This window comes from Scophthalmus maximus, chromosome 18, assembly GCF_022379125.1.
Source record: "Scophthalmus maximus strain ysfricsl-2021 chromosome 18, ASM2237912v1, whole genome shotgun sequence".
Lineage (NCBI taxonomy): Eukaryota > Metazoa > Chordata > Actinopteri > Pleuronectiformes > Scophthalmidae > Scophthalmus > Scophthalmus maximus.
Genome location: NC_061532.1, coordinates 16,656,837 through 16,684,225, shown reverse-complemented (window position 1 = coordinate 16,684,225; position 27,389 = coordinate 16,656,837). Strand labels below are relative to the sequence as shown.

At 46.0% G+C, this 27,389-nt stretch overlaps 1 protein-coding gene across 7 annotated transcripts in view; it reads left to right on the top strand.

Moving 5' to 3' along the window:
- The window catches only part of LOC118290631 (nesprin-2), a 75,242-nt gene extending 47,887 nt beyond the window's left edge, over window positions 1-27,355 (top strand). For all 7 annotated transcript variants that reach the window (XM_047328883.1, XM_047328884.1, XM_047328882.1 and 4 more), the window contains 29 exons: window positions 26-196; window positions 480-613; window positions 854-1,049; window positions 1,809-1,991; window positions 2,114-2,227; window positions 2,321-2,472; window positions 2,656-2,797; window positions 3,082-3,176; window positions 4,660-4,891; window positions 5,652-5,849; window positions 6,643-6,747; window positions 7,678-7,833; window positions 10,210-10,368; window positions 11,294-11,460; window positions 15,504-15,666; window positions 16,055-16,245; window positions 16,659-16,809; window positions 17,532-17,714; window positions 18,796-18,933; window positions 19,337-19,528; window positions 20,218-20,542; window positions 22,536-22,666; window positions 22,754-22,892; window positions 23,538-23,740; window positions 23,829-24,005; window positions 24,678-24,806; window positions 25,050-25,271; window positions 25,463-25,557; window positions 25,660-27,355. In XM_047328883.1, coding sequence (XP_047184839.1) covers window positions 26-196; window positions 480-613; window positions 854-1,049; window positions 1,809-1,991; window positions 2,114-2,227; window positions 2,321-2,472; window positions 2,656-2,797; window positions 3,082-3,176; window positions 4,660-4,891; window positions 5,652-5,849; window positions 6,643-6,747; window positions 7,678-7,833; window positions 10,210-10,368; window positions 11,294-11,460; window positions 15,504-15,666; window positions 16,055-16,245; window positions 16,659-16,809; window positions 17,532-17,714; window positions 18,796-18,933; window positions 19,337-19,528; window positions 20,218-20,542; window positions 22,536-22,666; window positions 22,754-22,892; window positions 23,538-23,740; window positions 23,829-24,005; window positions 24,678-24,806; window positions 25,050-25,271; window positions 25,463-25,557; window positions 25,660-25,867 — 4,851 coding nt within the window. In that variant the 3' untranslated portion in view covers window positions 25,868-27,355. The remainder of the gene's footprint in view (window positions 1-25; window positions 197-479; window positions 614-853; window positions 1,050-1,808; window positions 1,992-2,113; window positions 2,228-2,320; window positions 2,473-2,655; window positions 2,798-3,081; window positions 3,177-4,659; window positions 4,892-5,651; window positions 5,850-6,642; window positions 6,748-7,677; window positions 7,834-10,209; window positions 10,369-11,293; window positions 11,461-15,503; window positions 15,667-16,054; window positions 16,246-16,658; window positions 16,810-17,531; window positions 17,715-18,795; window positions 18,934-19,336; window positions 19,529-20,217; window positions 20,543-22,535; window positions 22,667-22,753; window positions 22,893-23,537; window positions 23,741-23,828; window positions 24,006-24,677; window positions 24,807-25,049; window positions 25,272-25,462; window positions 25,558-25,659) is intronic.
- The last annotated feature ends 34 nt before the right edge of the window (window positions 27,356-27,389 follow it).

The window sequence follows — 27,389 nt, the reverse complement described above, 5'->3', positions numbered from 1 at the left end:
TATTTTCTCCCCCGGCCACGTGCAGATGGAGGCTCTGAGACCGGCTCTGCAACAGACTGTCGAGCAGTGGAGCCGTTTCCATGGAGACCTGCGGGAGGTTTCTCTGCAGGCCAGCGAGCTGCGCTGTGCTCTGCAGCATCAGCGAGCGCCTCTGTTCTCACTGGAGCAGGCAGAGGGATACGTGGACCTTCTCCGGGTGGGCAGAAGCGTTGGCCATGTACTTTACAGATACAATAAGGAAAAAAAAACAAATCACATCTTGTATTTTATCATAGAGATCATCGTTAATTCAAGAGACCTCTTCAACAACAGCAAATTGATCCTTGACAGCTTTTTCAAGCCATGAAAAAAGTTTTTCTTCTCTGAAACAGCTGTAACCATCTTAGTTTTTGATTCAGAAATGGTGTGGGGCGTACACGGATGTCAAGTTGTCTCATCTTTTCAGTCCTTAACTTCGCTTTTCGGGGCTTTTTGCACAGGAAATCCAGGGGAAGGCTGAAAAAGGAGAAGAGCTTTGGGCAGCGGTGGAAAAGTCGTTCCCGAGTCTCGTGAAGACTCTTCATTGTGGAGCAGCTCAGGCGATGGGTGAACAAGTGGAGGCAGAGCAGAAACGGTCAGTAGCGTAGCATGGCTAAAAAAAATATTTTGGAAATCCATGGTTTTTATATGACAGCAATGAAATATAGATGTTTTCATTGGCCCATACATAATGTGTATTATGCTTTACATAATTCATTACCACCCTTGTAAGCCATATCTTCTCCACACATGGTTTCAGCCAAACCAGACAACAGTAACCCTACTGTACGCAGACAAACATGATATGATGCATGATTCATTGTGGCCTTGTCAGGTGGAAGAACGCGACGCAGGAGCTTAAGGACGAGCGGGTGAAGGCCGGAGAGACCGTCTCCCTGTGGCAGGAGCACAGTCGTCTCTGTGAGAACTCCTCCCTTCACCTGCGACGTCTGTGGCTTCAGTGGGAGGAGCTGCTGAGCTCCTCGCGGTCACGTGACCGCGACACGCAGGCCTTGATTCAATCAGTGGAGGTGAGTTCATGGGCAGACGGCAAAATCTAAATCAAAGTGTTCAGTTCTTTAAATTGAATTGTGTTATACGCAAGATTAGATAGGATGTATAAATCATGTCGTCAACACCGACAGACACATGGAAGGATTCTTGTGTCCTGTCAGCAGTTGAATGGAAACTAGTTTTGGGCGCAGATGAAGTTCACCAAGAGACATTTTCTGCATGGCTCATCCTGTTCCGGGTCCAGATTCAGAGAGTCCATGCATTACATTCACAATTCAATTGAACGATTTTATGTTTCTCCTCCCTCCCCACCCGCCCCGTGTTCTGGGAAAGAGAACAGACTGCATGCAGTCACGGACAGAAATATCAGCAGCGGTCTAAGCCTTTGTCCGTACACCTGATCTGTTGCACTTATGCTCAGTCCAGATGCCGTGTATCCGGTGCTGTTCTGAACATTCATGCAAAGAAAAAAAACAAGCGTCAGCGGTCTCCATTCATGTTGTTTTTTTCTCTTCAAAAGTACACAGCAAGGTGTATTTTGGGATGGTTGCGTCAGATCCATTTGTTGAAAACAAAAAAGCAGCTACCATGTTAAGTTTGCTTTTCGAGGTTCATTGGAAACAGTCGGAAAGATGATGGGTCATCGGAAACACTTTGTAATTAAAAACAATTAATTACAAACCATCACTGGTGACAGTAAAAACAGTTTTCTCTATTGCGTTCCTTTGATTATTTGCATCTCATATTTTTTTTTCCTCTTGTCTTTTTAACGCCAGAAGTTGCAGGATGTTGCTGAGAACTTGCAAAGCGGCGTGAACGACGCGCTGGAGGCTTCCAAGCCTCTCATTGGACGGCTAGCGCCACTGGCCGCCAATTTAATCCAATCAGAGATCAGACTCCTGTCGCGTGACCTCCTGCTGCTGACCCGGGCAATGTCGGGGAAGAAGAAAAGTCTTCAGGCAAGGAAATGTGTCAAAACACCCCCTGCATCCTTTGCAACAATCATAACATCAGATATTGGTCGATATTGTCTGATCAAATCCATGTTGATTATGTTGTTTATCCTTCGCTCTGTGCGCAGGAGGATTTGGAGGACCAGAAACTATTTCACACTTGTTTGCAGAGTCTCGAGAAGCAGACACAGAACATAAAAGACAAACTGAAGGCCGGTTCAGAGGACCAAGACTCTGTGAAGGTTGGTACCAATCACCGCTCGTTCCCTGTGCATAAAAACCCTTGGATCGTACAAGACGGTATTAAATAAAAACAAATTTAAAAAATGTGGCAGGTTCTCTTGGAGCTCGGCGATCTGTTTCCACCGCTGGTTGACGTCAGGGAGATGAGCAGCTATTTGACCCTCGACAACCGGGACGCGGAGCGACTGCGCGCGCTCAGCAGCGAGTGGGTCGAGGGCGTGACCCGCACATCTGACATGAACAGGTAAGACAATGTAGATCTGACATGACTAAATGTGAATTCATAGAGGGTTGAAATGTGTGGTGCATTTTATTTGTTTTTCATTCGAAAGGGGTCAGGAAACCTTATTTGGGTTCGTGCGTGCGTGCGTGCGTGCGTGTGTGCGTCTGTGTGTGTGTGTGTGTGCGTGTGCGTGTGTGTTTCCAGAGAGCTGCAGGCTGAGCGTCAGTCTCACCAGACCTTTCAGGAGAAGTGTGACAACCTGACGCATTTAAAGGAGAAACTTGCTGAGGAATCGAGAAAAGCTGAAAGTCCGTCCAGCCTCCAAGAGATCCTGACTGTCCAACAGGTACAATACCCAGAAAACCAGACTCTGATTTGCATTAATACTTTTTGAGTTTTTAAAAATGTTCCCGGGGAATTAAGACTTTGTATAGGTTTTACATCCTGGCACCGTCAGAATTAGTTTATCCTATGGTTCTGTGAAGTCTTGTTATGGGAGAGCTGCGGTTCAAGACTGTAGCCCATCTATATACGTTATAATATGTTACTAGATGACGAGTACATGTAGACAAAGAAATATTTGGCGATTAAGGCTCCGGGAAGCAAAATTTATGGACCTTCTTTCCGCAGAGACTCCAGGCTGACATGATCACCGGACACCAGCTTCTGCAGGGTCTTCTCTGTGACGCAGTCACGTCCATGGAAAAAGAAACCGGAGAGAAAAGGTACGTAGAAGTTATAAACGAAGTCTTGCTGCCATCATTCCCCTGGTTCTTTTCCTTTGATTGTATGACGTCAAAACGACTGAAGGTCACAGATTCGAGAAGGCCCCAGATCAGAGCTCTGAATTTGAAAATTCCGACTTCCCTGGAAGAGCGGGGGGGTGGGGGGGGTTTCCAGAGAGGCTAATTTGGCGCCACGATCACCAAGTTGAAATAGTTTACGATCGCGCATCGAGAGCCTGAAAGGGCCGAGGGGCTTTTACAACAGGCATATTTTTTATCGTGTGTTGTGTCGTGGCACAGGAAGAAGTAAGAGAAAATAATTCCTGTTACTGCGCCCGGGGGAATGACTCGCCCAAGTCTCTACAGCGCTATAACAGAAACTAAATCAAAAACAAAAACCTTCAGGGGTGAAGGTTATTATTCATCATTCAAACTCTCGATGAAAAGTTTCATGTTACTTTGAAAAACGGCAGCTTTTTTTCTTCTTCTTCCTCCTCCTCCTTCTCTGTCCTCTCCCATTATATTTCTGGGCGCCAAGGGGTCAAGGTCTTGCGTTCCTCGTGTTAGATAAGACCTGCCCTTTTGACACTTATGGCAAACAATGTAGAACGACAACCATCTGAACATGACAAGTGTCTGCGCAGGACTTGTGATGCATCATGGTCAAGGTATCGCTCTCCGTTCGTAGGATTGGGACGTCAGGCCTCGGTACTTTTGTGTATTTTCAAATTTTGGACTGACAGAATAGTTTATACCTTAGGTATTTGTACAAAACAAGCAGCAATCCTTTTGGTAAAAGCTTTTAGGAATGTTCCGCTCTGTCTGGGCCCCATACTGGAGGGAAACTGTAGTTATCCCATCAGTGAATTACCTAATAAAGTCTAATAAAGTAATTAGATTTGAGTTTTTTTCCCGGTCGCGTTCCCTCTTTGCTTTCAATACTTGCACGTGTTGGATGCACACACACACACACACACACACACCATATTGGAGTGTGTGTGCAGGTGCTTCCTGCCCTGGAACAGCTAGATTTTCATTTTTCCTTGATGCTTCCTTAAATCATTCTTTGCCGTGTGTGTGGAAATCTCGGAGAGCTCTTAAATTTTATGGGGATCCGAGGGGAAAGTTCTCCCTGTTCCCCCTGCTGGGATTGCTACTTTAGACTTTACGACGGTCTTAAAAAACTGCTGCGTTTTTGTGTTGTTGTAGCAATTGCCTGTGAATAACCTTTGACGGACTGATTTTTATTTCTTTTTATTTTATGACTTCTACAAGTTTGTGTTCATGTTGTTGGGGGGGGGGGGGGGGGGGGGGTGTTTTTGCAAGGAAAATATATGATGCTTCGTTTTCAACTCATCTCCCACTTTATATTGAATTCATGACGTGTTTTTAGTTGCTGGATGGGTGCCGGCAAGTTTGACGAAGCTTTCCAAGCAACATCATTGTTTTTCCTCAACCCCTCGTGTGTTGCTTCTTCGTCCAGGTCTGAGCTCGTGGCACGAGTGTCCAGTGTGAGGGAGGGCTGGTTCAGCGCCGTCGCTCTGGCCGGTCGGTGCAGGTCGGTGGCAAAAGAGCAGCTCAGGCAGCGGAGGATCTACAACCACGGCCTGAAACTTCTGTGGAAGCTGCTGAGGGACGTCGGCCCTCTGCTGCCCCCTGCAGGCACCGCTCTTTGCACGCCGCAGCAGTTACGAAGCTGCGCGGATGATTACCAGGTTAGCAAAGATGACAGGGTTTATTTTCCATTGTTTCATTTGCAGAACTTTTCTGTAAATAATATTTAAAGCTAAGCAAACTAGGCCTTAGCACATACATGGACAAAACTACTGTAAATACACTCAGGGCCGCACAGTAGGTCTTTAAAAAATCTAAGTTCCGTCACTCATCTCTAACCTTAGAGTTTTTCGGCTTTTTCTTTTCTTTTTTTTCGTCTTTATGCTCAAGAATATTTCATCCGCAACTTTGCAATTTAGTGGAAATTGCTATTTCCAGTCCATTAAGTTGACTTGTCAACCCAGCCATATCTAAGATATTTGCATGGCTCTGGGTAAATGTGTACTGTGATCTCACCAACGGAAAATTCAAGCTTCGGTCTTGATATTTCTATTGTACTATATCTATATCCAATCAGCACCCTGCCGTGTGTGACAGAATTCCAATGCATGTAATGCTTGTCTGCAATTTTCCATCTGTCTCTGTGGAGTAAAAAAAAGTGTTTATGACAGATTTACTGTAATCTGGATTAGAATAGTTCAATTAGTGAATAAAAGTCAAACAAATGTGTCATTTCAACTTAGGCTAGTAGGTCAGTCTGCATCTCAAACCTGTGGTTTTGCTCATTTTCAAAGTAAAGACCACATTTCCTCCATATAACCCCATTTGAATGTCATTTGCACTGGAGGAGAAGCTCATTCCCTCGAATTTCTTCTACGACAAATTTAAAGACGAGCCACTCTCCTCCCTATCTGTCCCAAGTGTGTCCAAGGGGCTCTGGACCTGCACTCCGCCGTGTACCGCCAGACGCTGGAGGCGGGCCAGCGTTTGTGTGAGACCATGAGAGAGTCCGAGTGGCGGAGTCGACTGCAGTCGGAGCTCCGCGCCATCGGAGAGGCCTGGAAAGGAACCACCTCCCGGCTGGAGAGGAGAAGAGACCTGCATCATTCAGCTGTTCAGGTCAGAACCATATTTATTTTTGTATGTTTTTTAATATAACCTACATTTAGATCCCACCCCCACCCCTTTTTTTTGCAATACAACATTTTACAAAATGGTCAAACGATTTATTCTGTGTAATCAGACCAACAAAAAAAAAAAAAAAGTGAAGTATTAAGCTTCGCCTGACCTATATCCAGGACTTGATCCTGCCCCAATAAAAACACACTCTGGAGCTGGTATGTTGCCCTGGCACTGAGCTCCCGCCAAGAGGGATCAAAGAGCTGCTCAAATCTACCCATGATCCACATCCAGACTCAGCAGTTCGTCCCTGTCCGTCTCTTTCATCCCATCACTGCTACACTGAGATATTGTACAGTACGATAACGATTATGAAATCGAAGTGTGTGTGCGCCTGTGGCTTCTGTTGGCTCCAAGCTTTTGCGTCAGAAGGTCGTCTCTGCTTCGTGAGGCCGTGTTCCTTTACAGTAGAACAACTGAATGTTTTTTTTTTGTGTCCGGAGAGAGAGGTCAGGGAGAAGTTGTGTTAGTCCGCCGTGATCTAAACAGGACCTACGCGGGCGAAGGACAATCCCTCTGAGCAACATGTCAAAGATCGCACCCACAGAGAGGAGCATTAAAGCACGAACTAGAGCTGACAGCAGCTTTGTCATCACACACGATTGACTAACTGCGGAGGAACAGCGAAATGATCTTGACTTTAGTTTTCGCTTCGACGGAGCCACACACCGTTTGTAAAAGCATTGACTCCGACTTCTGACGTCTTCGATTTCGTGTCCCGCTGTGTATTTAGAAGTGGTCTCGGTGCCAGGACGGAATAGCCAGCATCGCGTGTGACCTGGACGAGGTGAAGACCCGGATGCTCGAAAGACCAGAGGACTCGGAGAAGCTCATCCAGGTGATTGGAACATGGGCGTATCATGAATACCTGTTGATCATTTTCAGATCCTCCGAGGCATCAACAATCTCCTGTCATCGTCCAACGTCATGCTTTGATGAAAAGACAAAAGATTTTAAAAAAACAATATTGTGCTTTTCTTGCAGATTTATTCAAATCAGATACCACATAGTTATCTGGGGCTTTGAGCAACTTCTCTAGGCCGATTACAGTATTTTAGGCACAGTGTCTTTCTATCCAGACAATTTTTTTTATTCCAAAAAATGAAATAAAATAAAAAATCCTAAGGAGTAACTAAGGAGTTAACAGGACGTAGATATTGTGCACAATATTAACTGATCACTAAAGGTCGAACTGTTATGATTAGATTATTAGTATTAATAGGGCAGGATTCTATTTAAGACTAAAAATCCGTCTAAAACACAACTTACTCGTTAGAAGTTCACACCGAGGGAGCCAGACAGTGGTGGTTTCGTAACCTATAATAAAAAATGAAGTTAATTCAGTAAAAATTTGTCATCACTGCACAATGTGTATGACATATTAACACATAAAGTTATCACACAAGTCCCAGCAGCATTAATCGCCATGAGCGTGGAGGAAAATCTAACTGGTCAGAGTCTGAAAGCTGACTGAAGTTATCCCCACCCGTCAGCTCCATCAGTAGCTACCCCCATCCCACCGGAGAGCCTCTGGGTTTGCCCCCCTTTCCCTTATTTAATACCCCCATGCTTTCACTCCCCTCCCCCTTTTCTGCCCCCTGTACCCTCCCCCCGTCCCGTCCGCAGCCCTTTAATCTGGACGGTCAGAGCGAATGCGAGCAAGAAAAAGGTAGAGAGAGGGTGGACACACGGCTTGTGTATGGCCGCCTGACCGGGTCCGTGTGTGTGTGTGTGTGTGTGTGTGTGTGTGTGTGTGTGTGTTATGCAGGAGACAGAGCTCTCTCTGCAGCGTTTGGCCAGTGGACTGAGGGAACTGCGAACCATGAAGACGGACCTGTCCCAGTACATCACGGCCGGTGACTCGGCTCTGCTGGAGCAGCAGCTGGAACAACTCCACGGTCAATGGGAAGAGCTGTGTATGAAGGTGAGAAAGGACATATCTTTATAATGTGTGTGTGTGTGTGTGTGTGTGTGTGTGTGATGGAGAGAGAGAAGCGATGAAGTAAGATAAGCCCGAGAAGGTTGGATATCGCCCAGATGGTGCAGGTGGAGAGGGAGTTTTGGAGACCGGGGGGAGGGAAAAGTTGCTCCCAGCGGTTTTGTTGGCCGTGACCAGCAACACAAAGCACCACTGGGGCTGAGCGCACACACACACACACACACACACACACACACACACACACTCATTTGTCTGAGAAAAGAACCAACATGTGCAGGTTCATGGAGGGAAAACTTCAACATCCTGCCCTTTTGTCAGTTTCATTTAGGAAACATTTGCTGTTTGCTGCATCTGCAGATATGTTAAGAAAACAAATTTGACCTGTGGAAAAAAAAAAAAAAGGTTACTTACTTCTTTCTGCTCGTACAAAAAAAAAAGAAGCCTTTCGCAGCTCGACAGCTCTTTAAAGTTATTCTCAGCTCCCGACTCGGCCTCGCTGTGAAAGCTGAGCCATCACATGAAACTCGGTACAGAACAGGCGGTTACTGTAATTCTGTGGCTGTGTTATTAATAAAGTGTTAAGTGGCTCCACTTTGAACACACTCAAATTCCTACAATTTAAGACCGTTGGCTTTACACACAAACACGCTCTTGTTCTGGAGAAACCAACGGTTATGTCATGCCCGGGACCTCTTTTTTTCATCAGTTATTAGTGTTATGGGATGATTTGCACTCGTGCCTAATTGGGTCCCCGGTTCGCCCCAGTGGCCTCCGCCTTCCCCCTGCAGTAAGTTGGCAGGAGTCACTGGGACTCTCTCACAGATGCAGCAGTTAGTTGCCAGGATGCAAAGTCAATGTTTTTTTTGTTTTGGACATTTCAAGTTTTGGATGTGGAGGTTTATCTTTGTTACATGATAAGCAGCTCATCTCAGCACCTCAATTCGTCTTAAGTTTGCCAAAAAACAAAGCTATTGGATGAATTATTTCTCTGTAAAACTGCCTCACAGTTCAGAATACCAAAATAAAAGCCTCATGCAGGCTGTTTAAAAGTTAAACCTTCTTCTGTTTATATTGGTTTTATAGAACAAAGTTGTATTCTGCTATTGTAAAATTGACAAAATTGCTCAATTTTGAAATCAGTGGGGGGAAAAGTCATTTAATTTGAGAAAGCACAGAGTCATTTCTGCTGTTTTAATCACATTTGAGCTTTTTCATCCCTGACATGGCCTGGGGGGCCATGAAGGATCTGAGCCACGGCAGTTCCCCTTTGCATAGTTAACAGGTTGTAGGTGGGGGGGCGGGGGGAAGCCACAGGAATGGGGTCCGGCAACGAGCAGATGGCCTGGCGGGTCTAAAGGGATTCCGGGGGACAGGCTCTATTGTTCCCAGGGTGACGCACAAAGTCCTCGCAGGGTGACCGCAGCTCACAATGCTCCCTGAACTCTCCAGAGTCCAAAAGGGGTTGTCAGTACATTACAACCAAAAGCAGGGGGGGGTTCATTTAAATCAAATAAATGCCACTGTAGAGTAAAATATAGCCACTTTCAAACAGGCCCACGTGGGCTCGCTGAGCTCATCGGCCCCCCCTCCTCGGCCATGTGACGAGGGGGGGGGGTTCGGAGCGTTAAGCTGTCATTAGGAAAATGGACTTGTTAATTATATCAAAGATCCAGAGTCTCCTGGGGATTTATTTTTCTCTCTCAATTCAGCTGAATACGCTTGATTCTGATATGAGATCAAATGTTCCCACTGCTTCAGCGTAGATGGAGAAAAACTCACACAAAAAAACCTTTAAAACTTTACTGAAGGGCTTTTGAACTGAGCTATAATTTAGAATGTCTCTATTGTGTGTGCGCCCATGCACCAAGTTCAAGTCCACAAAAAGCTTTGTTGTGCGTCAGATTTGGGTCACGGTGTTTCCTGGACACATACCAGGAAGTATCATAATAACAAATAACCCCTCTTGTTTCAGACTGGACTGAAATCCGTCAAAGTCTTTTGGCCCCCAACTGCTCCGACGGCTTTTGTTCCATGTTTAACAGCGAAGGCCTTCTTTTTTCCTTTTTTATTGCAGTTCTTCCCATCAAGTGTGTCGTAAATTTGCCAAAGAAAGTCCCTTATCCTCGTAATTGAGAAACATTCGTTGTGCCGTTGTAAGTTTTGTCAGTTTTACGGTTCGTTCGAAAAGCCGCAAATCACGTTTAGTGCCTGTTGTTGACAATCCACCAGATCCCCTGTATGTCTCACACTCGCACGATGCCGGTGTGAGCGTTCAGCCATCAAACATCCTCGGTTTTCCACGTTTTGTTACATGCGGGTGCCAGTTTTTCTTCCCGTAAACGCCCCCTCGACCTTTCCCAGGTGTCACTGCGCAAGCAGGAGATCGCGGACCGCCTGAACGCCTGGACCATCTTCAACGACAAGAACAGAGAGTTCTGCGATTGGCTGGCTCAGATGGAGAGCAAGGTGTGCCGCAGCGCCGACCTGAGCATCGAGGAGATGGTGGAGAAGCTGAAGAAGGTACACCATCCAGGAAATATTAATATCTTTCCTGTAAAAACATAACAGGGGGGGGGACAGATGCACGTCGGGACTCGTATGAAAATATGTGTGTAAGGAAATTAGAGTGATACTACTCTTCCAAATTCATTTTGGTGAGGGATTAATTTCCCTTCCTTCAAATACCACACAATAATATCTGACATTGCAGCTCTTATCTGACTGGTATCCTCCAGAATGCACATTATTCCCCCTGCAATTTGAAACCCGTGTTTCAGGGCATGGACAGCACTCATGTAGCAGGAGTGATTAAAATCCATACATGAGCAACATGCGCATTATCCTCTTTATAACAGATGGTGGCCTGGAATGGGATGGAAGAGCGGCTGCGTGCCCTTTTGTTCGCACACACACACACACGCACACACACACACACACACACACACACACGCACACACACACGCACACAACAGTTGTCCTCTCAGCGACTGAAAGCCTTTAGTACATCCCTGTGTCATCGTGAAAGCATGCCCGTTTAGCGAACAAGACGATAAACGGCTTGAGCGTTTTACAGGGGATCGATGTCTAGTGCCGTCAGGTGAGATGAGACAAGTAGATAAATGAAAAAGATGAGACACGTGGTGGCGGTTTGGAATTATTTTTCGTAGAGCTGAATGTGGAACTTCTAGGTTTCAGCCGGCTGCTCCTGGGCACGAAAACAGGTGTTTGAAATTTGCCTTTTCTCCAACCGAATCTACATTTTTGGTCATTTTACGGTAAAACAGATGAGGTTGAGTCAAAATTAAAATGCTTATTCCTCATCTCTTTGGGCCAAATTGAGAATGAAAGATATCAGTAGATCCCACGTAGAACTTTGAATCAAAATCTCCGTCGGATCGGCGAAGGCGGCGGAATCTTATCGTGCCGTGTCCCCACACACACACAGGACTGCATGGAGGAGATCAACCTGTTCAGTGAGAACAAGAGCCACCTGAAGCAGCTGGGGGAGCAGCTGCTGCTGGCCAGCGACGAGGCCAAGCAGACGCAGGTCGGCGGCTCGCTGCGGGAGGTCAACCAGCGCTGGCACAACCTCTTCCGCCACATCGAGGCCAGGTGAGACCCGCACAGCATGCTGCACGAAGCAACCGGCACAGCGCAGCAGCTCGGCATTGAGAAAAGGCGCAATTAAGCACTGGTGGGCTTCAACGGGGGGAGCCTGTAATTGAATAATGGCCCCGATGCGGAGCCATCCGCCTGCTGTTGTCTATTCCCGCAGCTGTCAGGAAATACATGGCTTCTAATGTACAGACTGCGGAGGTTAAACTAGTGATGATAAACAGTTACCGCCCCCCACTCCCCTCCCCGACCTCCCTCAGACAGATGGACAGTCCTGTGGAAGAGCAGGAGATACAGACTCTGCCCACCCAGACTAACCCCATCACCAAACCCCACCCCCCCCACCCAAAAAAAAAGCTGCGAGTTCAGACTCAGACCGCACCATATGTCCCCATGGCCGCACCCTCCTCTCTTCTCGTCTGTCAGAATGGGATGACGTGAGCGGGCGAGGACGGGCGGGTTGGTGGGCTGGTATGGACGGGGAGGGGTCTGTCGGCATGCATTAATCACCCGTTCGCCAGCGTGAGGTTCGTGTGCAGATTTTGCAGGGGCCTAGACCCCGGTGTAGCCCTGAATTCACGATGGAGCGAGTGTTCTGCAGTCGCTCTGGCCTGCAGGTGATCTGTAAGTTCCTTTGAATATTCCTTTTTTGTTATAATCAGCGTCAGCGCGACAAGGAGGCAACGCGGACAAACTTCACTGTTGTCAACCTGTTAAATTACACTCACAGTGTTCACGCACAAGACGATCTCAGGCCGGATCTGAAGCCACTCTGAGCCAGAGAGATGAACAAGCGACCTCAATGATTCACCTGAACAACTATACTAATAATGCAAGAAAAAGACATAACCTCCATTATGATAAAATGATAGTAAAGTAAAAGTCTTATCCAACGAAAAATATTATTTACTACACAAACTTGAACAGTTTCAACTACACCACATTAATGAGTAAGATGGTTTTAAAGCTATAAAGTGCATATATGTACAGTACTTTAATAATTAAAGCCGCTGCAGCTGATTTATGATCACAAGGAGGCACAAAAACTCCAGAACGCATTGAAAAGAATGTCTTTTAAAGGTTCTCTTTTAAATCGTGTTATAAAGTTAGTATAGTAACAATGTTTAGCAAAAAATTTCAAATAAATATAGAACAACACTAACATCGTCTCTGAGTCAATTTTAGCTCCACTGTTGGAGTAGTTGGACGGCCGCTCCCTGTGGCTTTGCCCCTTTTATATTTCATATCAATTTAATTCAAAGTTCATATAAACTAGTGGGGAGTGGAGCTTTAAATACAGAATCCATGTTATTTGGAGCCAGATGTTCTTTAGAATTAAATTAGACATGAAAAAATTAGACATGAAAAAAACCAATTTCATCAAACTTGTGCTATGGATGAAAACTGCAGCGCTTGAGTACATCCATACCAGACAGAGGCTATAGTAACATGAATAATGTACTGTATAATGTATAATAACAATGTATGTATAAGCATAATACTGAAGAAGCACATGTACAGTAAAGAGCCACGTCATTACAGTGACAAGAGTGAAATGCCAGTTGGAGTTTCGTGCGTTGGTAACTCCGAGCCCCCCTGTGGACAGCTGCCCTTTAACTTCCTCCGACCGCACATCCTCGCTCATCCTCCCGTTCGTCCTCCTGCTCCGCCTTTTCTCTCCCTGCGCTCTCTCCTCTTGTGCTTTTCCGTCGGCGACGGACCCCTGGCAGGGTTTTGTCCCTTTTGTTTGGCCCCCGCGCGAGGCTGCCGTCCTTTGTTCGTCCGTCAAGAGGTGGAGGAGAGGGGGGCGGAGGGGACGGAGAGACAATTCGGCTGAAGGGGACGGTGGCTTCTGTGCGAGTGCCGCCGAGTGTTTGCCGGACAGAATATACAGTAGCTGTATTATGTCTTCATTACACGGCTGTAAAACATGGAGCCACATGAACTACACACACACACACGTCCACTGACAACATACTGTATCATATTCATGTGAATCGTCTTACTGCTGGTTTTACTGCAGCACCAGAGTTGTTGCACGGCCACCGACGCCGTTCACGCGTTCAATCCTTTTATTTGAAAGATGTTTTTCAACAAGTCATCGACAGTACATTCACGTGGTGCCGGAATATTTGCTAAAATGATTTTCTGACTGGTAGAAATCGCAATAATTCGGAACGACGGCCCAAGGAAATGGGAACTATGGAGGAGCGCGTGACAGTGCAATGAGTCTCCATAAATATTGTCTAAAAAAAGATGGTCTGATCTCTGGATGTTCCATATTGGATGTTGTTTGTAGCCAACTTTTTGGATCAAAATGTTACTTTGAAGAATAAATACAGTATCTTCCTATAAAAACAATTGGATTGATTGTCATCAAATTTATTCATTTCTCTACAGACATTCCTGGTCTCCACAGGTCGAATCCCTGAGTTTTTCTTTAGCACCGTCGTCAGGTTTAAATTCAAATTATTTGTCCAGTGCATTCATAGGTTTATAAACCAAACACCGGTCAAATTAAAAAAAACACTCACATCAGCCTCAGGTGTCTTTCATGCCAACTTCTCATTAGTCAATGTCATCATGCTAACACGCTAAGCTAAGAGTCTACGACATCCAGCATGGTAGCATCAGCGCTGTTAGCATGTTAGCAATCCGCTGCTAGCATTTATCTTAAACTTCAGCCTCACATTTCATTCATTCATGTAACCAAAGAAGATAAATGTCTCGACTGTCTCTGATCGTGTCTGAACACAAGCAGCCGCACAAGAACTTTCTCTGTAAAAACAAAAACAAAATGGAGTCGTCTAAAATGAGCAAAAATCTGTCAGAAACTGTTTTTAAGCGTACGTTATCATGCCGTCTTTTGACTCGGTACTAAAGACACACTTTGGCTTGAACTTTGAAGCGTGATCACTGATATAATCCTCTTTGAAGACGACGTGAACGTTTACACGATCGTAAACTGAGTCACGATCCAAACTGGCCTCTTCAAGAAACTAGAACCATTAAAAGTGACTCAAGCGGTCTGCCTTTAAAAGTCTGAACCTTCATCCGGCCTCTCATTCATTCATGCGCACACCCTCTCATCTGTAGTGTCTGACATGTGTTTGGACACTCGGCAGGTTTGTTCCGAGCTTATTGTTTTTTAGTCGCGGGCGTCTCCGCAGAGGAAGGATCAACCGGGGGGGGGGGGGCGCGCTCTCAGAGGCCGGTGAGCCTCTGAAGAGAGAGCTTTTATTGTCCCCGGCGTTGCCATGACACCCAGTGTGTGTGCGCGCTCACAAGGAGGTCGGTCGCCATGGAGACTTTGAAGTTCTAGTGTAGGATACCTGAGAGAGTAGCAGGTTAGCGGAGAGCTGGAGGGTCTTTGTTCCCGTTTCCTTCTTTAAGTCTCTACTTCTGCTTTTCTTTTTTCATCTTTATTGATCTGTTTCTCTCTTGCTGACTTTTTTTTTTTTTCTCTCCCTTTTACTCTTGTTCTTTCTTTTAGTCTCTGTCTTGCTTTTGTTGCTTTTTATTCTTTCTCTCTGTGTCCATCTTTCCTTCTTTCCCTCCCTCTGTCCTCTCTTCCCGTGTCTTTCTTTCTCTCTGATTTAATCTTTGTTTCAAACATTAAATGTGTCCGAGGGCTCACAGATCAGTCAACAATGTCGAAAGACTCTTGCCATTTAGCATTTATTGATTTATTCACAAGTAAATGTTCCTCAAAAAATGTATTTAATCTCTTTGGGGATATAACATTCCCTTCACAACTAGACATGACTTTTTTTTTTTACTGGTTCACAAGCCCAAAACTTTAGAAACCACTCGGTTAGTTGTTGGTAATTGTGCGTCGATGTTGCTCCGAGTCCTAATTATTAACTTGAATATGGATGAGTTCAAATACAGTGTGTGTGTGTGTGTGTGTGTGTGTGTGTGTGTGTGTGTGTGTGTGTGTGTGTGTGTGTGTGTGTGTGTGTGTGTGTGTGTGTGTGTGTGTGTGTGTGTGTGTGTGTGTGTGTGTGTGTGTGTGTGTGTGTGTGCGTGCGTGGTTGCAGGGTGAAGAAGCTGACGGAGACGCTGGTGACGGTGCAGCAGCTGGACAAGAACATGAGCAACCTCCGCTCGTGGCTCTCGCGCATCGAGGCCGAGCTGTCCAGACCGATCACCTACAGCGTCTGTCACCACCAGGAGATCCAGAGGAGGCTGGCCGAGCAGCAGGTAGACACACACACACACACACACACACACACACACACACATTCAATGACACTGTTCACAATCACACACACTGAGTGTTTGAGGTTTCGTACTTTATTTTCCTTTTATTACATTTTACCTCCTTTTTCTTTGTTTGTATTGTTGCATTTTCTCTTCACATGCATCCCCACTTTTTTTTTGTTTTCCCGGTTCTCCGTCACCCCCCTCTCTCCCTCTTTCTCCCGGTTAATGATTAATAATTCACGCCCGTCCTTTGTTTAACTTTGGGGAGCGGCGGTCTCCTGCAGTGCCGCGCCGTCCCATCCGTCTGTGGTGACTGGTGTTTTAACACATGACATCTGTGGCGTGTGGACCGGTGACGACCATGTCCGTCCGCGTGTGTGTCCAGGAGCTGCAGAGGGACATTGAGCAGCACACGGAGGGCGTAGCGTCGGTGCTCGGCCTGTGCGACGTTCTGCTGCGCGATGAAGACGCCGCCGGCGCCGCTGAGGCGGAGGGCGACTCCCTGCAGGAAACCAGCCGCAGCCTGGACCAGCGCTGGAGGACCATCTGTAGCCTGGCTCTGGACAGGAGGCTCAGGTAGGAGCCAATGCCAACACCCATGTGTCAGTCAGACCAGTGCACATCCTCATCTTTACCTCCAAGTTAGACGGAATAACTTTACTCCCTTTATTCCTGGTTTCTTCGTCTGTTGTCTTTTCCTGCGAACTGTATTTAAAATGTACGTAGCTCTTGAACGTATCACAGTCGTCCAGTTGTATGAAACTGAAGCTGTTCAACACCCAAGTTTGTCATGAACACTGACTCGTGTCATGCTGCGGTCCATTTTTTTTTACTATTTTAATGAGACTATTTAAAGTTTCCTGTGTCATAATAGTACTGTTTTTATGTCAAGGCTTGAAAAAGGAAAGGAAATTCGCTCACTGATGAGAGCATGAAAGTGCTCCGGTGTCCACAGTGGACTGAGACTGCGGTGCGATGTCTCCCTGTAGGATCGAGGAGACGTGGAGACTTTGGTGCAAGTTCCTCGAGGACTACTCTCGCTTCGAGGATTGGCTGAAGATGGCCGAGCGCACCGCTGCCAACCCCAACTCCGCAGGCGTCCTTTACACTGCTGCCAAGGAGGAGCTCAAGAAGTTCGAGGTCGGCAGGAGGAACAGGCTCGGTGGAGCTATGTTTCTTTTGTTATGTGACTTAATACACGAATCATGACCTGGCAGATTTAAAAGGTCTTTGCCTTTTTGCTATTAAACAACCGAAACTAGAGGAAAACACTGAAATGTTTGACATCAGTTTCAAATCAAATTTGAATTGATTCAAGACGCACGTTCACTCTCACCAATCACTGTCACGGACAAGCAAATATAAAAAATTTATGTTTAAAGTAAATCAAATCCTTTGGGCTCAACCAATTCTATATCACTGATTGTTCTTCTGATTATCATTTAATCAAATAATCATTTTTTGTTTATGAAATGTATGAAAATAGAGAAAAATGTCCATCGCAACAAGTTCGACATATCTGAATTGTCTTTTTTTCATGAATAGACAGATGTACTTTCATAGAACACCAGCAAATATTCCACTTTTTAAGCTCTAAATAGTAAAAATATTTAAGTATTTGAGCTCTCTCTTTTTTTTAAACATCACTTTCATCACCATCATTTATGGTTAAAATTGTCAGCAAAAAATTGTCAGATTTTCTAATAATTTCAGATCTATTTGACATTATGAAAAGGACACTGGATCACACACAACAACAACAAAAACCAGTGTTTATGACAAAACCTTTGTGGGTAATTGGAGCAATGATTTCTACTAATCCATATTTCTTCCTCATCCTCATCCCCCCTCGTTCCCCTCAGGGTTTCCAAAGGCAGGTTCACGAGCGACTCACTCAGCTGGAAATAGTCAACAACCAGTATCGCCGCCTGGCCCGGGAGAACCGCACCGACCGGGCCAGCCAGCTCAAAGTCATGGTCCACGAGGGCAACCGCCGCTGGGACGTCCTGCACCGACGGGTGGCCGCCATCCTCCGCCGGCTCAAGGTACGACACACCTGCACTCGCGCGTGTGTGTGTGTGTGTGTGTGTGTGTGTGTGTGTGTGTGTGTGTGTGTGTGTGTGTGTGTGTGTGTGTGTGTGTGTGTGTGTGTGTGTGTGTGTGTGTGTGTGTGTGTGTGTGTGTGTGTGTGTGTGTGTGTGTCATGCATGTGATATTATTCAGTATTCACATACATATATACATCATTAAAGTACTCTTCTTTTATTTTTTTCTTTCTATATCTAATTAATGAGTGTGAGATTTTGCCATGTTGACATTGTTCTGACATTACACCGTCCTGTTCCAGCGTCGCCGAGTACAGTTTGTACCACATCACTGATGATTACACAATTAATATTTCAAACGGCCAACTGGTGATTTATTAAAGTGTACCAGTGCTGCGCTCTTCCTCTCACCAGATTACAGTTACACTAATTCTGACATGCTGGGACTTTGGTGATATGCTTTTCCCCTCTGTCTATGTCAGTTTAGATTTTTGCTTTTTTTACATTCAATTTTTTTTCAAAGCCTAAACAAATCAATTTGAAAAAAACAATCTAAAATCCGTTATTTTTACATTTTGAATTGTTGCAAAAGTAGCATTTTAAAGGTAAATCTCTTGCTGATTGATTGAATTTTGACAATTGGTTTGAATATTATTTGAAGGATTGACATTCATTTTCAGGATTTGTTTGATTTTGATTTTCCTTCACCTGTATTGTTCCATGTGTATACACACACACACACACACACACACACACACACACACACACACACACGTATGTATTTCCGCCCTTATTTGACTGTTTTCTTTGTCTGTAAGTTTTTACTGTTACTAGCTTCTATTTTAATTTGTGTGTTTTACCTCATTGGGCACCTTCAGGTTTGTTCTACACAAAATGTCATTGCACTTGTACAGTGACAATAAAGATCTCTATGTACAGTCTGAAGATGAACTGTGCACAGTCCTCGACACCAGTTCAAGTGCCTCAGATTACAGACTTCACTGAAGCACCCTGTGAACTATACTTATCTCCCCCGCTGCATTAAACAATATGTTAAACTCTCTCCCGACTCTTCCCCCAGTACTTCACGAGCCAGCGGGAGGAGTTCGAGGGCACCAGGGAGAGCATGCTGGTGTGGCTGACCGAGCTGGACCTGCAGCTCACCAACGTGGAGCACTTCTCCGAGAGCGACGTCCACCACAAGATGCGGCAGCTCAACGTGAGGACGCGTCCCGCGCGAGCACACACACACACACACACACACACACACACACACACACACACACACACACACACACACACACATACACGCACACACAGACGTTTGGTTTTATTATGGAGTCCTGCGCGGGCCACAAACTGCACGTCACGCTCCAGAAATCTCCCGGTCGCTTCACTCTCCTGAACAAACACACCTCTTTTTTCGAGAGGCAATCTAAAAAACGTCTTGCAGATGTTCTCCTCGTCAGTCTTGGCGCTCACATCTCGCAGCCATTGGAAGAAGGAGCAGGCTGCAGTCTTCAAACTGCGGCTAATTCTTTACTTTTTTTTGGTCGGGGCTGTTTGTCTTCCAGTTCGTGTTTGGTTTTTCTGAAACACATCACCCTCCCCCTTCCCCGCAGAGTTTCCAGAAGGAGATCACGCTGAACACCGAGCGCATCGACGGACTGATCGTGTTTGGAGAGGGTCTGATCCAGAGGAGCTCGCCGCAGGACGCGGCGCTGATCGAGGACGAGCTGGAGGAGCTGCACGCCTACTGCCAGGAGGTTTTCAGCAGGCTGGTGCGCTTCCACCAGCGCCTCAGCCAGCCCCCGGTGAGCTGGAGCGCACTCGCGCGGTTCCCTTTTGTGTTGTTTCCATTTCACGGACGGTTAACTCTTCCCTTGATCTCAGCACATCACCAAGTACATTTCCCCTTTTTCTTTCTTGATTCTGAGCTTCCTCTGAAGATGCAGGCACCAACAGATGAGTCATGGACCGGCGGGTTTCGCCCCCGGGCCTTTTTAACTTGAACTTCATGTTGCCTTCAGACAGACTTCATGTAACTTCATGCGATCTGAAGTGTCTTCACCTTGTAACTGCAAAAAACAGTCTCAAATCAGTTCTTCAACAGAAAGTCCTGGGAACAGAACCACATAGTTTCAGTGTCCGGAAAATACAGGTTTACAAAGTGTTTAGCAGCAAAGCAAACACAAAACCACACATGGCCAATAGTTTTCACTTCACTTTTTTTTTTTTCAGATTGCAGATTTCGCTGACTGTGCAAGTGCTTTCATTCAGATAGCCATAACTGATATGATGATATGCCATAATTCTCAATGGATTGTTTTGGTTGTTGTTTTTTTGCAAATTCCAGAAGAATCACTGACACATCGCTGAGTTCACGGGAGAGCAAATGATCTGATGTTGCCTACTTGGTGAAAGGAGTCTCGTCACGCCAAAGCCCCAAGTCAAAACACAAACCCATAGTCTGAATCCGCGTTTATGTCTTCTGCCTCCGAAGGTCAGAGAAGAACCGGAGCTCTCCGGCGCCACCTTCTCCCTGGAGTCGAGCTTGGAGCTGATTGGCCGGCCCTGGCTGGGGCGGGGCAACTTCAGCCTCCCGGCCACGCCCACCCACCTCCTGGCCTCGCCGCTGGAGCGCTCGGGCCGCGAGACGCCGGTCAGCGTGGACTCCCTGCCGCTGGAGTGGGACCACACCGGAGACGTGGGGGCGTCGTCGTCGCACGAGGACGAGGATGACGAGGAGGAGGAGGAGGAGGAGGAGGAGGAGGAGGAGGAAGAGCAGCAGGAGGGGGAGGAGGGAGTTTACTTCAGTGCACTGTCAGGTACGTTTAGAGTGTTTGATCCCACTAAAGCACATTCAGATTTATGGTTTATAGGCTCACACACTCTTTCTATAGAGTTTTAGATGTGAAAAGGAAACGACATAGGCCTATTTAAAACAATATTCAAACATTTGGAAACTGAGTCTTCCACTTGTTCTTGTATCTGATGTGAGGAAGAGGAGAGAAACCCCCGATCACCTGACGTCACAGTAAAACCATCCGCTGATGAATATCTATTCATTTGTTTCGGACGTTACAGCGATGAAACAATCGTCCCATTAACTTCCGTACCACCGCCATCTTTGCGTTTTTCTTAATTGCCGCTGCTCGCCTGCGAGGTCACTCGACCTGCAGGCCCCCCGCTCTTGTTTTTTCCTTCAGGTTTGTGAAGCGAACAGCAAAGCGTCCGTCTGCGTTTCCTAAAAATGAATCAATACCCTCAATGTGCCGCCCTCGTCCTAATATTGATTCTGGCTGCATCCCACACTCGTGTTGTGAAATACTTTTTTCCAGGATTTTTCTACTCGTGCTGAAATGTTGTTCCTGCTTCCTCCACTTCCTGAGTTCGTCGAATGCTCCTGGCGCCCATTGGAGAGTTCCTCCCCACACTTGATAAACCAGTTCATCAAATGAAGAGATAATGTTTTTTAAAAAGAAACTATGTTTGACATGCAATAATGTCCATAATGACATGAAAAACATAGAGACACGACACGTGTGTCTTGCAGAAACGTTGATGTTTGAACAGACGAAGACGTCGGCCGCACTGAAATCACGATCTGATGGATTTCGATTTTATAGTTTTAAAGCCCAGAAATATGACGTGTGATATTTCTGTCTCTCTGATCGAGGGGGAGACTCTCCGAGTCAAAGACAAACTTGTCTTTGGCACAAACTTGTCAAAAGGGTTTAAAAAAAAATCCAATAACATCAAACAATATGAATGTGCAATTTTAGGAGAACATTTAAATAAAGCCCACATTCATATTGTCTGATGTTATTGGATTATTTTCTTTCTAATCACCTTGTGTCTGTACAGATCTTTTCTTTTTCCACAGAATTAGCATGTTTCCGTTCCTCCTACTGTTTTTCACTCGAATCTGTTTTGCGTGTTTATTTCTTTCATCCTCCTCCGACATCCTCTCTCTCTCTCTCTCTCTCTCTCTCTCTCTCTCTCTCGTCTTCTTCACTTCCACCCGGTTTTTGTGTGTGGAATCTTATGTCTGCACATTTCGCCACCTCCCATTCATTTCTGCAGATTGCCGTTACAACAAGCGGTGGCCGGTTTCCTTCATCGGCCCACGTCAAACGGCCTTTTGAGGAAAATCTGACACAACAGCAGAAGCTGATCTTTCATCTCTCTCTCTCTCTCTCACGAACATGTGACCTCTGACATCAAGTTAACACCAACACACAGATATCAAGCCTTTTCTATTCTGGGGCGAGGAGATTTGCGCTCGGGCGGCGGCGGCGTCACGTGCTTTTGATCCGCGACTGTAGTTTTGGATTCATTTCAGTTGAGTTTCACAACCTGATGAACTGTTTTCAGCATCTGCCTCTTTTTTTTTTCTCCCGCTCTTCGGCATCAAATGAGTCGACGGCAGTAAATCGATACAGAACATTGACATCAGGTACATGAGTCAGTTCTTCTCAATCATACAAACGGAGCACGAACATCAATTCGAAAATTCAAGGTTCTTACTTATTATTCCAAACATGCACATGTTCAAGACTCAGTTTAATAAATACACCATGAAATAAATAATTGAATATCTAAGAATGAGTTTCATTTCAAATTGGCATGTATCTACTGTATTTTTCTTATCATGTGTAAAAGCTCCTGCTGACCTTCGTCTAACATCTTGCCCACTCGACCGAGTCGTGATTTATTATGGGTCAACAATTTCAGGACATAGCTCTACACAAAATGTAACGTTTTTGGTAGATAGTACAGTAATTTGAAAGGGGATTTGTGTGTGTTTTTGTGTCCCAGTTCCCAGCAGGTCTGTGGTCGTCCACGAGTCGCCGGTGTGGGACGCCGACACCCCGCCGCTCCTGCTGCCCCCGGGCGACCACACGGGGGCTGCGCCCCCCCTCACCAGCACGCCCCGGAAGAAGAGCTACGTACGTTAACCTAGCTGTGAAACTAGATGTCAGCACGTCTGCTACTGTTTGCCGTCCTGTGCTGACTTGCGTGTGTGGTGTCCCCAGCTGGGCCTCATGTCCCAGTGCAGCGGCAGCATCGAGGACATTAAAAGAGTCTCGCTGATCCTGGACGACGACGGGGAGCAGCGGCGGCAGCAGCAGGAGCTCGGCCTGACGGGACTGACGGCCTCAGACAAGCAGTCGGGTGAGAGATGTTCACTCCCTGGGATGGACCGGCACTGAAGAGCGATCCGGATCATCTCAAAGACGGCAGCGCGCTTTGCAAACGTCGTCAAGTTTTACATTGAATGGGCTAAAACCAGCAAAAACCCACTGGTGTGACCCTAAAATATATCATATTCCTGATATGGAATCAATCAATCAACGCACACGTGAACGTGTATTTTCTTTTTAATCGATATCAGACGACCTCGCGAAAGATTCTTATTAGGCAACAACAACATATTCGGAACACGCAGCCTTGAATGAAGCTGCAACAGAAACCCAATAAGAACAAACTATTAAGACAATAACAATAATAGATTATACAAAAGTGATTTTACCTTTCCAACAAAACCAAAATACTTGACACTTTGTCATCATGGTCGTAGGAAGGTACTTTTGTGGATTTTATGATTTTATGGAGCTACTCGCAATTAGGAGCAATATATATACAATATTTTTTTCTTTTATTGATATTGTCCAAAATCACATTTTTGTGTCAAGCATCAGAAAAGCAAATCATTCAGTTTCAATAGGCTTATATCTGACAGGCGTGTCGAGGTTGTACGTTCTCCACCAGCTGTCGAGTGACACGACACTAACCGGCAGGTTTTCTGTCCTGGCTCAGGTGTGATCGAGCGCTGGGAGCTGCTCCAGGCTCAGGCCAGGAGCCCCCGGCCGGGCGGCCCCCAGGGGCCTGACCGGCTCCGCTCCGAGCTCGACGACCTCGCCTCCTGGTTGGCGAGCGTGAGCCCGGAGCTGGAGCGCCTGCAGCGGTCCAACCCGGCGGCGAGCGTCGCCGACATGGAGGCCGGAGCCAGAGAGCTGAAGGTAAAAGCTCTTTACAGCGAAATATGACGAGATCTGTCGCAGCATCCGGGTTCGTGCCGTACACGTGCATGGGGTTTGTTTTCTGCAGGAGATGCAGAGGATGTTCACGCAGCACAAGTCCACCATGCTGTCGGTCAACCTGCGAGCGCCCGAGGCCCCGGAGCTGCAGCCCAGGCTGACGGGCGTGAACAGAGACTGGAGCAGAGTGTGTACGGGCCTGCAGCGGTGGGACGCCAGTCTGAGGAAGACTCTGCTGCGCTGCCGGGTGAGAGGAAGATCTGTTGCCTTTCCTCTGCTACTAACTTGTAGGGGGAAATGACTCGATCTGAAATGCAGCTACAGTGTGAATTTATTGCTTATTTTATTATTCATTAGACAACATTTGGTATTATGGCTTTTCCTGATTCGTCAAAAGTGCAAAATCTCCTCTATCAGTGCTGCTGTTTGTATTTTAAATCTCATCAACTCAACCTACAGCCTTTATTAAAAAAATTGCTTTAAAACTAGTACCGACGACCGGCCGTTTTTCCGAAAGTCTCTGGACGTGAGAAGGCGAATGTCCTGCAAGTGTTTGCTCCGGACGCTTTGCCGAATTTGTCCTCTAGTTAAAAATGTGTGGAGAATGTTTAAGAGTGAGCCCCCCGAATGTCCCCCGCTTCTTTTGTCAAGGCGTCTGACTCCGTCCACTGGCCGCTGTGTTCTTCACACACCAAAGACAAACTCTGGAAAAATGTCCGGCCCCAAATCCTCCGGACATTTTCCGTCGTCCGTGTCTGAAAAACGGCTATTGTGCAGTTTCTTCGCAGCTAAAGGAATTGAAAGATATACGGCTCCAGCACTTCAACGCTCTGTCCAGATGACATTCACTGTAACGTTCCTGATGCTACAGTCACAAGATTTCTGGCCGAGTGACCTTTTTGACCCCTTGTCCGTGCAGGAGTTCCACGAAACCCTCCACTCGCTGTTGCTGTGGCTGGCCCACGCAGAGAGCCGCCGCTACGCGGTCGACATCGGTCGCCGGGACACGCCCGTCCGGGCGCTGCAGCAGCACCGCAACACGCTCGCTGTAAGAAAGATCGCGTCGTGGGAATGAGGCGACTGAGGACGAGGAGGGAAATGCATTGTGGTCTTTAGTGGCTGTTAGAAATGTTTATTTTGGGGTTTTGAGGCTGGTGATTTTGGAGAGATATTCAGAATCTTTACATTCAGCTAATCTAGAAAAAAAAAACCATTCCAGGTGTTAAATGCTTTGATAGAAAGACGTCATGGCAACAAAAGAATCACCATGCGTGTCGCCCGTGGCGTGCAGGGTCTGCGGGAGGAGCTGCGGGGCAGGCAGGCCCAGCAGGCCTCGCTCCAGGCCCTGTGGTCTCAGCTCCGGCCCGAGGGCGGCGGGGACCACGGCGGCGAGGACGGGGACGACGGCGAGAGGAGCGACGAGGCCCAGGAGAAGCTCCACGTCACGGGCAGCAAGCTGAAGCTGCTCCTGAGGGACGTGGACCTGGACCTGAGCGGCTTGCAACAGCGACTGGTGACCGTCAAACTAATTGAACCCTCCTGAAATTTTGTAGATCAAGTATTTTGTAAGGGCTTCAATATTTCACCTCCACAAAGCTGTGGACTCATTGAAGACTCGATGTGGTGTTTGTTCGTTCTCTGATGACTTTTGTTTCATCCTACGCGCACGCGTGAATTTATTCCTTTGACTCCTTCCCAATTCAGAACGGTGAACCCGCGTCAGACGTTCCCGACCAAAGTGTCTCGGCGGATTGTTCTCGGGACGCCGCTCGCGCACGGACAGGTTCCTCTGTCGCAAGGTAGGAAGTGCTGCCGCCTCAGAATAAGTTCAGTCGCTGACGTTTCTCTGCCGACCGCTCACTCTGCTGTCTTGCTTCGACGTCTCCGTGCGTCCCGCGCAGAGAGAAGCGGGAGTCGTCTCCGCCGCGCTCCTTCTTCCACAGAGTCCTGCGCGCCGCCTTCCCCCTCCACCTCCTGCTGCTGCTCGTCCTGCTGCTGCCCTGTCTGATCCCGCTGACCGACGGCGACCCCGGCTGCTCCGTGGCCAACAACTTCGCCAGCTCCTTCTACCCCATGTTGCACTACACCAACGGGCCCCCGCCCACCTGATCACCGTAACACAGACACACTCACGACCAAACTTGTATCAATGAATATAAAGTCACGCACATCAATCTATTTCCTCCCAAAGACCCTAAATTGTCCGTCAATGTCTGTTTTTTTTTAAGATTTGAACTTCAGTCATTTTATTTATTCCAGGGACAGAACCCATTAGACGACATTTCATTAAGAGAAAAACTTGAGATATCGACAAAAATGTCAATATTTCAGTTTGATAATGGAAAGATCTTGGAGCCGTCCACAAATTATTTTATGTTCAAATTTACATTTTAAAAAGTTTTTTACATTTTTATATTCAGATATCACTGCTGTCGCGGTCTGAACTGTTCTTATTTTATGAATTGTTCACATTTCATTTTGTCTGGACTTAACAAAAAAAATTGATTTTTTAAAAACAAAAGTTTAAATTTGATAGTTAATTTATAGCCATTTTTACACACATATATATATATATATATATATATATATACACACAGTATATATATATATACACACAGTATATAGCATATTTTTAGATGCTATTTGTGTTGAGTAGATGTGAGCAAACATTTCCACGGCTCCTGGTGCACACTGTTAGATTTAGCAGGATGATATTTCATGTACATAATGTAATAATATAATTCATATTTATGACATCGAGTGTGGATTTATGCTTATGATCTTTTGGATTTTCTGGTAGTAAACACTGAGTTTGTCATCTCCATTTGCTCAAAGTATTTTCCTTTCCTTATTCCCCGTAAGTCCTGCAGTGACAGAATGAACACATACAGTGAATACACCTTTAAAAAAAGAAATTGTTGCTTTGACAGAAAAAATATATACTTTCGTCTGAGACCTTTAAATATTAAACCAGAACATAAAGCAACGGCGACAACAAAAAAGCATGACACACTAAAGAGAGCACATTTTTTTTAGAAGATGACTTTAACTGCTTTGTTGTTGCAAATGTTGCTCCGGACATTTTTTCTGGAACTTTTCAAAAATTTCCAGAAAATGTCAGAGTGACCTCGTGTCAGATGGTGTCGCCCCGCCCTCACCCTAATGTTCCGGAAGTTTTCCTTCTGTGTACGAAGGCGTCCGAACTCTCCAGCTGCGTTCTTCACAAACTGTCCAGATCCAATCTTCCGGACATTTGAAAACCGCTTTAATGAAACTCTTTGTTCCAAAAAAAAATCTAATTCAAGCTTAAATCTGTTGGACATTAAATTTTATGCAAAGGCCTAAAAAAAGAAAATACGGTTCTGTTCTTAAATCCTTTGCAGTCATATGCCAGACATGACATTTTTTCTGCCTCACCTCATTTTTTGGGGGCCTGTACTGTCTTCTGTGTGCAAAATGGTAAAATCATCAGAAACTGGGGGAAGAAAGCCAATGGTGTCAGTAAATGTCTTGTCTGATCAACATTTAACCTCAAAATATTCCGTTTGTTGTAATGTACAATAAAAAAAGAGGTCATTTAGGAGCTGGAACCATCAATTGTTTGGTGTTTTGCTTGAAAAAGACTGATTAT